The 16,293-nt window shown below is 55.7% G+C and overlaps 1 protein-coding gene across 3 annotated transcripts in view; it reads left to right on the plus strand.

The window, feature by feature from the left end:
- The window catches only part of LOC125352045 (1-phosphatidylinositol 4,5-bisphosphate phosphodiesterase eta-1-like), an 89,468-nt gene extending 73,558 nt beyond the window's left edge, over positions 1-15,910 (plus strand). For 2 of the 3 annotated variants that reach the window (XM_048347232.1, XM_048347230.1), the window contains exons 10-15: positions 2,781-2,952; positions 6,791-6,898; positions 13,451-13,612; positions 14,440-14,511; positions 15,329-15,423; positions 15,801-15,910. In XM_048347232.1, coding sequence (XP_048203189.1) covers positions 2,781-2,952; positions 6,791-6,898; positions 13,451-13,612; positions 14,440-14,511; positions 15,329-15,423; positions 15,801-15,804 — 613 coding nt within the window. In that variant the 3' untranslated portion in view covers positions 15,805-15,910. Of the gene's footprint in view, positions 1-2,780; positions 2,953-6,790; positions 6,899-13,450; positions 13,613-14,439; positions 14,512-15,328; positions 15,437-15,800 lie in introns of those variants that run through there. The other variant, XM_048347231.1, reaches the window with a different exon arrangement.
- The last annotated feature ends 383 nt before the right edge of the window (positions 15,911-16,293 follow it).

Below are 16,293 nucleotides of genomic sequence, written 5' to 3' on the forward strand. Positions count from 1 at the left end.
TGCGTAGCTAGGGTTAGAGGCTTGAGCCTCCACACTTGTCTAAGCCCACGGAACGGAATTCTGTCCTGTCATAGGGGAGCTTGTCTATAGGACAGGCTGGTGCTGGTGGATCCTAGCTCCAAGCCAGCCCCGGCAGAAAAGTCCATGACACTCTTACCGCGTAAGAAAAGCTGTCAGTGAGGTTGTGGGCTCAGGTGGTAGAGTGTTAGCCTTGAGCAAAAGAAACTCAGGGATAGTGCCTAGGTTCTGAGTTCAAGCCCCAGGACTGATCACACACACACACACACACACACACACACACACACACACACACACACACACTCGACAGAATGGCTAACTCGCTGAAATTATTAGATTATGTCTTAGTCATTTATCATTCATTCTCTGTTACCTAGCGGGTCCCTGCAGCTTATCAGGCATGCAAGAAAGAATTTGGAAATAAAGAAGCAAAATTAAAAATTACACTTGCATAAAATTAATATTCTGGAAGTCAGTAGCCTTTAACATTTTCAATATGTGGGCTTATTAATTAAACATGAGGTAGAAATGCGATTATGCAGAGAGGCCCTTGGTGCAGAGCAGGTTCCGTGGGTGGCATTTTTTTTTTTACACGGAAGATCTCGAGTTGGGATTGCTTTTCACAGCCTCCATTCTGACGGCTCCTGGCTGAGTCGGAGGGTGATTTTCCTTCATGAGGTGGTGTGCAAACGTGGCCCGTGCCTCTCCTTCTCTGAGCGTGGGAGGTGGCTCCGAGCACCTCCCGACTCAACCCTTCCCCCCGTGTTTGGAGGCCTCGACATGGAAACAGCGCTTGTTCACTACGTTTCCAATGTGTGCTGCCTGGGGGCTGGGAGTACTGGGGTTTGAACTCAGGGCACTGAGCTTGGTGGGCAGGTGTGTTAGCACTTCAACCGTGCGTGGAGCCATCTGGCTTCTGGCTTTTTTCCTCCTGGCGATGGATCCCTGCATTTTGCTTGGGCTGACCTGCAATCGCCTTCCTTCCCCCCGCACCTCCTGAGTGGCCGAGGGTCCGCTCATGCGCTGGCACGCCTGGCTATTTACCCAGATGATAACTTGTTCTACCCGGCATTGGCCTTTGGTCCTCCTAATCTCTGCTGCCTGAGCAGCCGCCATTACGTGTGTGAGCTACCCTGTCCGGTCCTTTCTTTCACCTTTTCTTTCTCCTAAATGTAAGTCGCATCTTTTCACCAGGATTCCTCAAGCTTGTCGTGGTGACCACAGGGGGTTAGCAGAGCTATCTTGGGCACTGGAGAAAGACAATCAGCACCTGTGGCTTCTACCCACTGAATGCTGTAACGCCCCTGTCCCAGACCGACCGACCCAACAGTCAGACCTGGATGCGTGTCCGTCAGTAGAAGTGGAAAATCCCCCTTCCCTAATGAGAAGCCCAGTCAGCAGCACCGGGCAGAAATAGGGAGTGCGTTACAGACGCACCAGGAAGCCCCTGATGTGATTGGAAGGGGGCTCGTTTTCCCTGGCTTGCTGACTTTTCTTCCCAGCACTCTAGGGTCCCCTAGGCAGGGTGGTTATGACGGAGCTGGCTCGGTCACCCAGGGTCCCCCCTGTCTCTCTGTGTCACCTTCAGCACCAGCACTTTGCTGTCGGGGACGGAACGTCATTCCGGGAGCTCAGAAGCTGACATTAGGAGCGCGTGCCTCTCAGAAAGGCCCGGAGAAGGGATTTCCCACCGCTTACATGTTGGTTAGATATTCTTGGAAAAGACTCCATGGTACATGATGGAAAGTGGGAGATAGTACAGATGAAGCGGAGTTGGAGGTGCTTTCTCGCTCTGAGGCGGATGGCGACGTTTTCGCCTCTTCCCCGGGCTTGGGTCTCCGCCTCGCAGTGTGTTTCTGGGGGTTCAGCCCCCCCCCCCCCCGGGGCCCGTCGCTCTGCGCAGGCTCCTGTGTGCCGGCAAAGACGGAGAGCCCGGCTTTTCTTCTTCTTTCGAAACTAAAGACTAGCGTATCATCCTGCCGGAAATCGTTTTGAGATGTCCAGCTCGCCCATGACGTTATCTTATCCTCAGTGGTGATTTTCAAGCTGAGGACACGCGTCTGTATCTATATCTGTATGTTGATGTCTGTACCAATATATCCGTATCTGTATCCATATCAATATTCTATGTCTATATATCAGTATCCCTAGCTCTGTCACTGTGTCTCCATCTCTATATATCGCTATCTGTATCGTATCTCTATCCTTAATTATCTATCGGAGCCTCTAGCTCTCTATAAGTTTGCGTGTACGTACATATATGTTTAGAGTACATTTCATGATACGCCATGGCGTCTTAGATATATCTGGACTTTTGAATACCTAAGGGGGGGTTAGATTTCACCAATGTCCTCCCCCCCTTAAGCATTCATTCCTTTAATTTTTTTTAACACATACATAAGGTGCCGCCTTTCCTCACCTTTTTTGTTTGTGTATGTGGTACCGAGGATTCGAACCCCGGGCTTCATACATGCTAGGCGAGCGCTCTACCTCTAAGCCACCTCCCCAGGTCCTTCCTCACCTTCCCGCCTGATGCTCAGTCTTGGTCTGCACCTCACACGGTGCGTGTAGCTTCCCGCCGTGCTTAGAGGGCCCTTTCGCGGCACCTCTGATCTTCCTCCTTGTAGGGGCATTTGTGTCATCGCCGTGGTTGCGGATGCCGTCTGGGATTGCCGACCCGGTTCCATGCGGGGGGGCAGGGGGGGCCGGGTGCGGCCCTGGCTCACACCCCTCTCCCGCCCCCCCCACTCCGTCCTCCACAGGTTCCCGGTGATCTTATCCATCGAGAACCACTGCAGCATCCAGCAGCAAAGGAAGATCGCCCAGTACCTGAAGGGGATCTTCGGGGACAAGCTGGACCTGTCCGGCGTGGACACGGGGGACGGCCGGCAGCTCCCGAGTCCTCAGAGCCTGAGAGGCAAAGTCCTGGTGAAGGTAATCCTCCCCCACTTCCCCCCCTGTCCTCAAGGCAGTGCGAGCAGCCGGGCCCCCACCCTGGGAGACCCCCCCCCCCCACTCACAAGAGCAGGGATCAGACCCCGGGCATGCGGTGCCTCCTCTCAGTCCCCTCGGCTGCCTCGCCGGGGCCTTGCGGCGTGTTCCGGTCCTTGTGTTACGACGTGAGAATGGTGAGGCTGAGAGGTGTAATGACACGTCGGCGTCTGTGCAAGGTCACCCCGGACGGAAGTGTCGGGGGGCAGAAGCCAGGCGGTTCCCTGCATCCGCAGCTGAAAGCCTTCCGCTCACTGCCTTCCTCCCATTTCAAGCTCCAATAACTGTCAAAAAAAAACAAAACACAAAAAAATTCCATTGTCACGGCCGCCCCGTCTCCGCTTACGCAAGCGAGGACCGTGGCTTCCAAGGCAGGGGCAGGGTGCCCGCGGGCCGGAGGGGTGGCACGGGAGGTCGGTGAGCGGCACGGCACGACAGAAACGCCTTCTGGGGAAAGACACGGCACAGCAAATATCACAAGTGCAGAGAGCCGCCGGCAAGGCAGCCCCTGGAGTGTTCCGTCGCCGACTGGCTGATATTTTTAGCTTCAGCGAATTTTATGTTTGGACCCAAACCACTTTTTGTTTTTGGCCAGTCCTGGGCCTTGAACTCAGGGCCTGGACACTGTCCCTTGCTCAAGGCTAGCGCTCTAACACGAACCACAGCGCTTCTTCCGGCCTTTTCTATTTACGTGGTGCTGAGGAATCGAACCCAGGGCTTTGTGCATGCTAGGCAAGCGCTCTACCACTAGGCCACATTCCCCCAAACCACTTTTGATGATTGCATTCGTGTGTGTGTGTGTGTGTGTGTGTGTGTGTGTGTTGCTTTGTTCTGTGCTCATCCTGAGTCTTGAACTCAGGCCATGAGCTCTGTACATGAGCTGTACATGAGACTGGTGGTCTATCACTTGAGCCACCCCCCCCCCACTTCCAACGATTGCGTTCTTTTAGGTAAAAAACAAAAGCAAAGCCAAGAGCTGGTGCTTCGCACCTATAGACCTAGCTACTCTGGAGGCAGATCTGAAGATGGCGATTGTAAGCCAGCAGGAAAGCCTGGGTGACTCTTGTCTTAAGCTGATCACCAGACACGCAGAGGCGGAGCTGTGGCTCAAGTGGTAGAACTCTAGCCTTGAGCAAAATAGTTAAACGACAGCTCACGGGCCCTGAGTTCTAGCCCTAGTACTGGCACAAAACTCCCAAAACAACAACAAAGAACAGTAGGCTGGGTTGTATTTTTCTTAAAAGAGTGACACTAAATATACAGGAGAATGGTAGCACTGAACAAACAGGTGGTTTCATGCCGAGACGTCACCGGGAAGGGAGGGTTGGGCAGTGCTCAGGCAGTCATTATAGAACCTACCAGAACGTGGTTGGTTTTCTATCCATTAAATAAAATGACAGCTTCCAAAACCTGTGAAGGAGCATCTTGAATAAAGGTTCTAGATAATGCAACCAGTAATACTCAACGAGGTCTTATGGAAACTGCTGTTTTCTGGGCTGGGAATATGGCCTAGTGGTAGAGCGCTTGCCTCGTATACATGAAGCCCTGGGTTGGATTCCTCAGCACCACATATATAGAAAAAGCCAGAGGTGGCGCTGTGGCTCAGGTGGCAGAGTGCTAGCCTTGAGCAAAAAGAAGCCAGGGACAGTGCTCAGGCCCTGAGTTCAAAGCCCCAGGACTGGCAAAAAAAAAAAAAAAAACACAACAAAACAAAACAACAATAGCCCTGTTTTCTTGGTTAGACAGCGAAACGCCACCCTTTGCCCACGTTTTGTGGCTCGTCGATGTTCTGTGGGCAGCGAGGGAGGGAGGGTGGAGTGAGGGCACTGGCGCAGTGAAAGGTAGACGAGTCCTTCTGCGTCATCGAGGAGCGCGCGCGGGTCCCCTGTGGCATGGCCATGGGTGCCGGGGCCGTGGGTTCCGGACTGGCTCCGCGTCAGGGGCCCGAGGCCCTCCTGCCCCCTCCAGCCGCCTGTGATCGCTGACTGAGACTCGATTTTCCGTGCCTGTGTTTTCCATACTGGTCCACCTTGGGCTTCGCCACTGGGCCCAAGACAGTGTTGACTCGGAAGAAATGGTTGGTGGCGTGGCAAGAAGAGCTGGAGGCATGGCTCACGCAGCAGAGCACCTGCCTGATGAGGCCGGTCCCAAACCCGCCGCCGCCCCCTCACCCCTAGACGCTTGTGCTGGCTGCTGTCCTAACCGTCTGGACCGGGAGGCCAGCTGGGTGCCTGCCCCCTCCGCGTCGGGGGCGCCGAGGCCCCGGGAAACCTCTCTGGCAGCGCTTCCTGTCCGTGGTGGAGTGGGCAGTGAGGTGCCCAGCCACGGGCTCCGCGCCCAGCCGCATCGAGGCCCACGCGCTCCCCACCGGGTCCGTCCCGGCTTGGATTGCACTCAGCGCTTGGGGCGGCCACACGGACGTTCCCCGGACGAGCGGCTTTAGACGGAAGACGCACTGTCGCACCGTCCGCCGGCCCTGTCCAAGGCCTCTCGAGAGAGAGAGAGAGAAGGAAGAGGAGAGGGGGGAGGGAGGGAGGGAGGGAGGAAGGGGGGAGGCAACACGATACCCTCACTCACGCATCAGCCCTGGCCCCTCCGCTTCAGCGCCCTGCCCACGCCGCCCGCCCGCCCTCTGTTCCCCCTCGGCCCCGCGGCTGCCCCCGCGGCTCAGGCCCAGTCCCCAAGGCCTTGCTGCTGCTGCTGCTGCACTTTAAACTGCCCGGTCCTTTTCCTGCATGTAAATTGGATGTCGCCCGAGGAATGTAGAAAAGGAGAAAATAACTGCTGCCCGTAACACTCTCGCTTAGAGGCGATCACGGGTTTCACATTTAACCGTATTTCTCTCCAGTCTTTCCCCTGCGTTTTTGTATATCACCAAGATCGTAAAATCATTATTATACGGACAGCTCTCCTGTCTGTTGGCCAATCCAACCCCCCACATATCAAAAATACTGTTTTGCTTTGTTTTTTTGTGGTCCAGGGCTTTGTGCTTGCTGGGCAGTCACTGAACCTTAGCTTGTGCCAGGCCTCTGGCTGTTGCTCAGTTACTTTTGAGATGGCGCCTCCGTCTCTCCCCTTCTGGACCCGTCTTGACTACAGTCCTCCGATTCATGCTCACTGTGTAGCTGAGCTACCAGACGTGGGCCCCGGGGCCCCGCTGGCTGTCGGTTGATGGGGTGGCGGCGTCTCGTGGACTCGCTGACCGGCTCTGAACTGAGTCCTTTCGAACTCCGCCTTCTGGCTCGGGTTTCAGGCCTGAGCCTGGTGGCGGCGTGCAGACGGCGTTTCGCGTGTGCTGAGCGTGTGTGGACTCACTCCTTGTCGTTAGAAACGGTGTGTGGAGGATTTAGGATCACCCAGAGACAGTGGAACAGGAGCATGGGTGCGGGATGTGAGAACAGCACACGCCGTGTTCTGTAAAGGACTTGTACGGTGTTTTCAGATTTTGGTACCTGACGTAGGTTTCTGGAACCATCTCCCGTGGTTATGAGGGCTGGATGTAACACTGTCCCTCGGTGTCATTTTATTTTCTACCTCTGTAAACGCAGCTCTTCTAGCTCCCTTATAGAAATGCAATCCTGGGCTCTGTCTTTGGTTCCTGGCTTATGCCATTTGCCTTGGTACCTGCCAAGCTCGTCCGTGTTGCAGTGCGTACCAGGATTTCATCCTTCCTAACAAGCGAATGTTCCCTCCTATCCATTCACCCGTCGGTGGGCGGTGCTTCCGGCCTCTGGCTCCTGTGAGCTTTCGGTTTTGAATGGGCTGCTTTGGTTCCTTGCAGGGCAAGAAGTTGCCGTACCACTTGGGGGGTGATGCGGAGGAAGGCGAGGTGTCGGACGAGGACAGCGCGGACGAGATCGAAGACGAGTGCAAGTTCAAGCTGCACGGCGTGAGTCCCACGGGGCAGGGGGCTCCCCTCGGTGCCCGGGGCTCCCCTCCGTGCCCGGCATCTTCAGCCCGGGTTCCAGGCCGCACAGCACCCCCAGAGAAATCGCTGCGTGTGCTTGCACACCGCTGCCCGGTCTCCTACGTGTGTGAGTCCAGGCTTCGTGTGCCTTAGAACGGGAAGGAATGTTCTCGGTTCCCCATCCGACCCCCTCCTCCAGGGACAAGTCCCCCGCTGTGAAAACGCAGCTCGCCTTCAAACTGCAGCTGCAAATGTCGGTGGCTTTCCACACTAGCCGGGCTTTCGTCCGGCCTCACGCTCGTATCCAACCACACTACCCGTCCAGGCTGACTCAGAACTACCCCGGTCCTGCCCGCGTCCCAATGACCCCAGTCCCCAGAGGGCTTCTGAGTCCATCCCGGCACAAAGTGTCCACGTCATGGTTAATTCGGGCAGTAACGCGGCGTGGAATGGTCATTTACCTTCGTGGGTTTCCTAGCTGGAGAGGCCGACCTGCAGAAACGCAACCTTTCCCCCACCTCCCCTGGGGCTTCCGCTAACCCTGGGGACAGGTGTGAACCCCAGCCCACCTTCCGCAGCTCCGGAGCCGGCCAGAGCCTTGGGGGGGCCTCAGGGTACAGGGGGGAGACCTGTGCCGTGGGCCTGGTGGGTGGAATTCACTTGGACTCACTTGGACTCTGCCTTCTAAAAACAAATCCGCTTTGTCTCAATTCCCCTGATTTCCATCACTGCCCTGAATTCCGCCGTTGTTGAACTCAGCAGTGTTACTGTTAACAATCATCTCTTTTCTAAATTGCGCTATGATTGCCTGTGCCGTGTCAGAGGGAGGTGACATTACTTCCAGAGGGAGCAAGAGATAAATGACAGCCAAGTCCAGCTGATGGATTTTTCCTGGTTTTTGTGTATTTTCCAGTAGTGAAATGGAGAAGACTGAGCTTGAAGTCAACGGGGCAAATTGCAGTCCATATTAATCTCTTCACTTTTGGTAGTTAGTTAGATACCCCTAATGGGATGACATATTTCAGTTTCTTTTGTGGTGGTTGTTGTCAGTTTCGGCACTTGAACTTGGGGCCTATGCTGTCCCTGAGCTCTTCTTACTCAAGGCAGGTGCTCTACCGCTTGAACACCAGCACTACTTCTGGTTTTCTGGTGGTTAGTTGGCGGTAAGAGTCTCACAGACCTTCCTGCATGGATGGCTTCGAACTGTAAATCTCAGATCTCAGCTTCCTGAGTAGCCAGGATTACAGGCATGAGCCACCAGTACCGGGCAGATTTCAGTTCAGTTTATTACTCTTCTAGAGAGTTGGTATTTTTGCAACTAGTGACTTGAGGTATTGGATAATTGACCATTTCATTTTTACCTTTCATTTGCTCATTTTGTTTGTGTTTTGAGACCAATTTTTCAGATGTAGCCCGGGCTGGCTTTGAGTTTGCAATCCTTCGCCTCAGCTTCCTGAGTGTCGGATTGCAGGAGTACAGTGCTGGGCCTGGCCATCCCTGTTTTGTGAGCTGGACTTTTCATTATTGTGCACCTCGATTCCCAGCTCTCTTGAGTGGCTTAACACTCGGAGGCTGGAAGCGCAGAGATGCCACTAGGTTAATGTTTAGGGAATGCTGTGTTTAGTGAAAATGAGGGCTAGGTCTTAACTATCACCGGCGTGTGTCCATTTGTCGCTCCGAGTCAAGGCCAAGTTGTTCTACTTTGAATCTCCTCTAGTTTTGAATGTGGTAAACGGTAGAACTTCCTAAGTTGGACGTACGATTAGGAAATTCCACAGGGGGGCGGAAGGGAGCAGGCGTTCTGCCTGCCGGCTGTCTCTCACGCAGAAGCTTCGAGGCCGTTTGTAAGCAGACACTGGCTCGGCCAGGGCTGGGCCACCGAGCTACGGCCCTAGCAAGGCGACATGCGGTTCTTGGTGAGCACCTGCTGAGAGCTCTGCGCGTGCTCTGTTAGCACGGTGGGTGTCGGGAGGCAGGGTTCCTGCCGGTCCTCCATTCCCCCACCGCGCCGCGCCGTCAGGCTTTGCTAATGCCGTGCGTGCTCTCTCGGTGGCCGGAGCCGGCGCCGCCTCTCAGCGTTTCCTGCCGTGGACTCGTTTGTGGTTTCGGCCCTCATGGTGCCGTTTTCTGAGCCACGTGAAGGTGACGGATCGCGACCCCTCTCCACCTCAGAGCGCTCAGAGCGGCTGGGGAGGAGCCGGCTTTGGAGGCTCCTCCCGGAAACGCCCGTGCCGGACCCCAGGCCCCCGGCCTCCGGCCTCGCGGGCGAGCAGGGAAGGGAGAAGAGGACGGGGAGATTCCGGCCGTTCCTTTCCTGACGACTGGTCCTCAGCAGAAGAGCGCGTGCTCAGGGGACTGTGGGGGCAGGCCGGAGACGGGGGAGAGGGCGCGGGAGATGCCTTGGGGGATGGGTGTCATTGGGGGACGTGTGTCATTGGGGGACGTGTGTCAACGGGGGACGTGTGTCATTGGGGGATGGGTGTCAATGGGGGATGGGTGTCATTGGGGGATGGGTGTCATTGGAGGACCTGTGTCATTGGGGGATGGGTGTTGTTGGGGGATGGGTGTCATTGGGGGACGTGTGTCATTGGGGGACGGGTGTCGTTGGGGGATGGGTGTCGTTGGGGGATGGGTGTCAATGGGGGATGGGTGCCATTGGGGGATGGGTGTCATTGGAGGACCTGTGTCATTGGGGGATGGGTGTCATTGGGGGACGTGCGTCATTGGGGGATGGGTGTCATTGATGATGTGTCATTGGGGGACGTGTGTCATTGGGGGATGGGTGTCGTTGGGGGATGGGTGTCACTGAGGGATGTGTGTCACTGAGGATGTGTTTCATTGGTTGGCTGCAGAGAGATTCCTAGGTACGAGGTAACCCCTCAGAACAGCTGAACACGTTCTCCAGACAAAGCTCCTGACGCCCTTGCCCCTCCTTTCCCGCTGGCCCCGGGACACGGGAGTAAGAAACAAAGGTCCTTGGGCCACTGAGGTTTCCCTCAGTGCTGCCGTTGGATTAATCCCTGGACTGAATGATAGTGTGTGTGTGTGTGTGTGTGTGTGTGTGTGTGTGTGCACTGTAAATCACAGAAAAGAAAAACAGGCAGCACCTTCCCTCGGCCCCCAGTGCGGGGCAGGGGTGGGGGCGTACGCACGGCTTGGGTAGGATGCCACGGCTGCCCCCGTACCACGCGGTCGCCGTCGCTTCTGTTCCATGTTCTTTCTCACCCCCGTCTCTGTGGCCCCGCACGGGCCAGCCCTCCCTTGGTGTAGTCTCCGCCTGCCTGTGTGGACGGTGCCGGTCTCTTCGCCCGTCTCCTCCCCGTGTCGGACTCTCTGTGAGGCTGTTAGCCAGGAAGGAGAGAGGCAGGTGGCCGTTGGGCGCGCGCTGTGAGACCCCGGGCTCTTCTTGCATCCACTTCTGGCCGTGTGTGCAACCTGTTACGTCTTCTCCACGGAGGGAGCGTGGCGCGTGTTGTGGGTTCACGGCAGGAGGAATGGTCGTGTTGAACCTAAGGGTGTGTGCAGGATCTGCCCCCCTCCCCCGCCCCCTGCAAGAATTCCTCTCTTTCTGGAGCGGTCGAGGGCAGATGGCTGCCGGGTTGCGCTGGGCAGGAAGTGCTCCGCGCTGGTCCCCGTCCGGCCGTTTCCCAGGCGTGTGTGGGTGCGACGCTGTCTCTCGCTGGGAGGAACGGGTGTTGGCCCAGGTGTGGGGTGGTTCAGTGGGGGGGGGGTCCCCCGCTGTGGGGGATGGCACGGCACAGGCTTGGCGGCTTTTTCTGAGTGGGCTGAGCTCATTTCTTGGACTGTGATTTCTTGCCCTTCCCTGTACTATATTTGTTACAAATGATACTTTTTGTTTTGTTTTGTTTTGGCCAGTCCTGGGCCTTGAACTCAGGGCCTGAGCACTGTCCCTGGCCTCTTTTTGCTGAAGGCTGGCACTCTACCACTTGAGCCACAGCACCACTTCTGGCTTTTTCTATATATGTGATGCTGGGGAATCGAACCCAGGGCTTCATGTGTACGAGGCGAGCACTCTACCACTAGGCCACATTCCCAGCCCACAAATGCCATGTTTGTGGCACTCCTGTCTCTCGCAGATCTATCAGCCCACTTTCCAACAGCCTGCGGATATTTTGTGCCCCTAGTGCCCACCTGGGCAGGGTCCTCACGTTTCGGGTTTTTCCTTATTCTATCTGCTAGGGTGACCAGTGGTGATCTTGGAGATCGCTGTCATCTTTATTCGGGGGTCCCCTGTAAGATGCTGACCTCGAGCTGTGAATCTGCGTTTTCTCACTGCTGTACCGACCAGCTGCTCCCTGCCCTCTCCTCCCGCCGAGCCCCTCTATTCCCGGAGACCAACGATGCTGGAATTAGGTTCATCAGTAGCCCTAGACTGGCCCCTCAGCGTCCAGATGGAAGGAAGAATCACCCGACTTCCCCCTCCTCTAGAAAACTCGGGCATGCCCGCGCTCGCGGGACAAACTGCTCACTTGAAATCGGAAGCCAGCCACGGCAGAGATGACTAAGCAAAGCACACGGACGCCGAGATAGGCCGGGCACAGGCCCCGCGGGCCAAGCCGCGTGAAGACGGAGCCGAGGCTGCCGTCACGGGGCTCCGAGGGGGGCCCTGGGAGACCCCCTCCCCAGGGCCTGTCAGATCAGCCCCGCTCACACCTTGAGATAATACCTTGTTGCTGTAGTAAGATGGCAGGTTCGTGGTAATTTCCTGCAGGAGTCACAGGATACGAATAGCCTCAGCTTTTAAGTCTTAGCTCAGGGATCTGTGGCTTTGGTCTCTCGAATCTCCACGGCGGGTGCCCCCCCCCCCCCCCCCCCCCCCGCTTCAGGGAGCCGCGCTCCTCACGTGGTTGAAATCTCAGCCCCACAGGCAGGGCAGGCGGGCGCCGCCGCTCCCCGGTTCCGGAGGCCGGGGGTCGTCCGCACGCTCGGCTCGGGCGGGCTTGTGTCCCCGGCCGCCTCCGCCCTCGCCGTTGCGGGCTCGTGAGTCACGTCACCCCACGAGTAACCGGGGGAGCCCCAGCCGCACCCAACCGGTTCCGTCCTGTGTACGAGTGCACGCCACCCGAGAGCTCGGAACACAGAAAGGAATCCGGTGGAGAAGGGCAGGGGTGAAACTGGCCTCCCAGGAGCGGTGTTGAAGATCTTGGGGCGCCCTTGCCACCGTGCACGAGGGCTGGCCCTGCCGGGCCCCGCATCAGTCCCCCTCCGGCCTGCGCCCCGGGAGCTGCCCACGTAGCCCCAGACCTGACTTGTTTCTGAGGCTGACTTACTGTTTCTTACCTTAAAAATAACTGTAGGTGGCAATTTGTTGTATTTGCAGAAGAACAAAGAAGACTGCTTTATTCAGACAGCTTGAGGCAGTCTGGACTAGTCCAACCGCCCGCTTTGATGTAATTATTTTAAAAAATGGGGAAAAAAATGGAACAGGCAAACAAATATACAACAAGACAAGTAAGCACAGCCAGGAAGGAGCCAGAGGTTCAGGCCAGCCTGTGATTCCCGAGGTACCTAGACAGGAAAGGAAGGAAGGAAGCAAGGGCGAAGGAAGGAAGGAAGGGGGAAGGGAGGAAGGGGAAGGGAAGGAAGGAAGGGGAAGGGAAGGAAGGAACGAGGAGGAAGAATGACGGAAGGAAGGAAGAAGGAAGGAGGGAGGGAAGGGGAGAGGGAGGAAGGGGAGGGGGAGAGAGGGGAAGAGAGAACAGATAGCTGGTGGAATAAATGTGCAGTGCTCCTAAGCTGGTTGGTTTGACTCTCGCTTATTTCACGGGAGCTCAGCTGGTCTGCTGTGGTTCGAAGCGCTTTGCCTCTGGAATTGCGCGTGAGGAAGGAAGCTTGTGTGCAGTTTCTCTCCGGTCGGCAGAGCAGGGTGCTTGTTTTCTATGCACACACAATCCAGGTGTACATTCGCTTCACTTGGTGAACGTTGGGAGAGTCCTGTCAGATTGTGAGCAAATACACTCCCATCAACGCTTCAAGTCACAGCCCACAGCTCGGTAGCCGTCCGATAGCTGGTCTCAGATTCGTAAGAAAGAATGGTTTCCCAAATAAACTGAGGAACTAGAAGGAATACATGGGAGATATAAGTCTGGCCAGCCTGCTTTCTTCTGGACAAATGAAAACCATTTGGAAAGCCACGGTTGTCATTAGATGTCATCTTAAACGTAATCGTAGTGTCAGATCTGAGGAGCAGGCAGAATTGTGTCCCCTGTGGTTGCACAGTGAGGCAGGACCGGGGAAGGAAATGCGACTCAGAGCAGAATCCAGCCCCAGACGGACGCTTCGGTCAGCTGCTCTCCCTTCGGTGTAAGAAGCAAGTTTTGAAATAGTGTTTTTACTCAAATTGAGCTAAGTAGGCTTAAAAAACATCACCTCCGGAATCTTCCTTGCCCTCGCCGTCGCTGAAAACGCGGAGCAGTGCAGCGGTAGCGGCTCGGCCAGTGAGCGCAGCCCGCCACGTCCGCTCCTTGCTCCCGTCTCTTCAAGGAAGCGTGAGCGCTGCTTTCCTCTTTGCAGAACAACGGGACCACGGAGCACCAAGTGGAATCTTTCATAAGGAAGAAGCTGGAGTCCCTGTTAAAGGAGTCTCAGATTCGAGACAAAGAAGACCCTGATAGCTTCACCGTGAGGGCACTGCTGAAGGCCACACACGAGGGCCTGCACGCCCACCTGGGGCAGGTACGCCAATCCCCACACGAGGGCCCGCAGGCTCACTTGAGGCAGGTACCCCATTTCCCCCCACTGGCCCTCAGACGTGGTGTCTTCTCATTGAACTCCCCCCATTTCTAGTCTCACGTTGCTCGTGAACATGAAAACCCGCCGCAAAACGGCACGGGAAGCGATGACAGGTATAGGGACGTGTGGGGAGGTGGGGACGAGACGACTCAAGTGCACGTCACCAGGACACTCGGGATGAGCTAGTGTCCCAGCCTCGTGCGGGCTGGCCGGGCGCCCTCGCTGAGGACGCAGAGCAGACCTCCTGACCCAGGGCGTCGCTCAGACGCACAGACGGGTGTTGCTGTGGCTCACTTACGTGTGTGCACGCACACACACATACACACCCATTACCTCATCGATATCCCTGGATCTTACTTGCATTCAGCGTTTGAAAGCCCAAAGCAGCACTATTGAGTGTGAGTGCTTTCTTTATTCCACAGGCCGTTGACCTAAGTTTGGTCATCGTCTCAAAGTAAATCTCTTCGTAACTGAAGGCGATTTATCGGGCTGGGATGTAGCTCAGTGGCGAAGCGCTTGCCTAGCAAGTGCTGCGTCCTGGGTTCGATCCCCAGTACCAAAAAAGAAAAGACAGAAAAAAGGAAGTGATTTGTCCTCACTCAGGACATGTCCTCCGGAGCCCAGGGGACCGCCCGGCCTGGGTAGACAGAGGAAGAGGCTGAGCAGAGGGAACAGACGGGGCTAACGGGAGGGAGGGCCTTGACCTCCTCCCAGAGTCCAGGAAAAAAACAGAAGAAGAGCAGTAGTTCTCCATGCCTTTATTTCCTCAGAACCCCGACGGGAAGGAAAGCGGGAAGAAATCCCAGGCACGGGTCCTCATGGCCAGTTTTGGAAAGCACAAGGTACGAATTCAAACTCACGAGTGCACGTGTAAACATCAAGACCTACGTACACACAGTTCATTTAATTCAGAGATACTGAAGGGGAAGAGAAGAATGTCCGTGTCGACCTTAGAATCCACGGAGGTTTCTTTATTTCAGTTTTAAAAATCGTCTTTAAGCGTCTGTACGGAGGGCTTTCATTTGGACCTGTCAGTTTCTGAGTCCAGTGCGTCTGGCTCAACACCCCTTTCCTTCCACCATCCTTCCTCATCTCCCAGAGGCCCCCCTGCCCCCCAGATTTTCTGATTCCATTTGCACATATATAAATGGGTGAGGATTTCTTGAGACCCCAGGAAAGTATCAGAAAGCAAGTTGCACACTGGGAGAGACTATTTGAATATTCCCACTCTTGACACGCCCGACCCCCAACCACAGTGTGTAACTAGAGGTTCTTCTAAGAGACGAGCTGATGAGCCTTAGAAATCTGCTTCTGAGCACAAAACTCTAGATTTTGCGTAAATATCCTAATATAAGCATGCCAGTTACTATTTTAATATAAAGACACCAATTAATATTTTAGTATAAGGATACAACACGTTTGTTGTTTAATGGTGAAATGAGAGACTCTGGTCTTTTTTCTCTCTCTCAGTTACTGTTTGTCTCCGGTCTCTCTGCGTATCTCTCTGTCTGTGTCTCTGTCTGTATCTGTGCCTCTGTGTCAGTCAGCCAGTCTGTTGGTCTGGTGTGCGTGTGTGTTTAGACCCAGTCCATTCTCCACGGGATGTTGGGAGTAGCCCGCGTGGTGAGTTTCTAACATTTGCTGTGATTCTTGCTGCAGAAAGCCACCAAGTCTCGGTCTAAGTCGTGCAGCACGGAGGAGGAGGAGGAGGAGGCGCAGCAGAGCGCTGCCCGGGAGGCGGGCCAGCTGTGCAGGTGAGAGCACCCTACCCCCCGCCAGCTGTGCAGGTGAGAGCACCCCTCCCCCCTGCCAGCTGTGCAGGTGAGAGCACCCTCCCCCCCGCCAGCTGTGCAGGTGAGAGCACCCTCCCCCCCGCCAGCTGTGCAGGTGAGAGCACCCCTCCCCCCTGCCAGCTGTGCAGGTGAGAGCACCTCCCCCCCGCCAGCTGTGCAGGTGAGAGCACCCACCCCCCCGCCAGCTGTGCAGGTGAGAGCACCCTCCCCCCTCCGCCAGCTGTGCAGGTGAGAGCACCCTCCTCCCCCGCCAGCTGTGCAGGTGAGAGCACCCTCCCCCCCCCCAGGCTGGCCAGCTGTGCAGGTGAGAGCACCCTCCTCCCCCGCCAGCTGTGCAGGTGAGAGCACGCTCGCGGTGCTTGTGCGGACCGTGGCCGCCCCCGCCACCCTGGCTGCTCAGTGAAAGATGGGGTCGCTGTGAGACAGCAATGGAGGAGGAGAACTCAGCAATTCCCAGGCACGCAATGGACGTCACAGTCCCCTAAGGGAAGGCGTATTCTATTGATAGATAGATGGACAGACTGATGGACAGTTATGGACACATACACACACCTGTGTATACACACACACACACACACACACACACACACCTCTATGTCTTTATTGAAAGATGAAAATGGAAGCATAGAGAATAGGCTCGATAGGAATTAAACTTTAGAGTTCAATTAGACTTTATATTTGAGCTCCAACAAGATACTCACATGTAAATAGGGAATATGATATAAATATAAAAGTCATTGATTAGTAAGGGCAGAAGAAACATGCATGGTCCGACGTCCAGGGAACAGGATATTGAATATCGGTTGTGGCAAGGTATAAAGGAAACCTAGG

Source organism: Perognathus longimembris, chromosome 5 (assembly GCF_023159225.1).
Source record: "Perognathus longimembris pacificus isolate PPM17 chromosome 5, ASM2315922v1, whole genome shotgun sequence".
Lineage (NCBI taxonomy): Eukaryota > Metazoa > Chordata > Mammalia > Rodentia > Heteromyidae > Perognathus > Perognathus longimembris.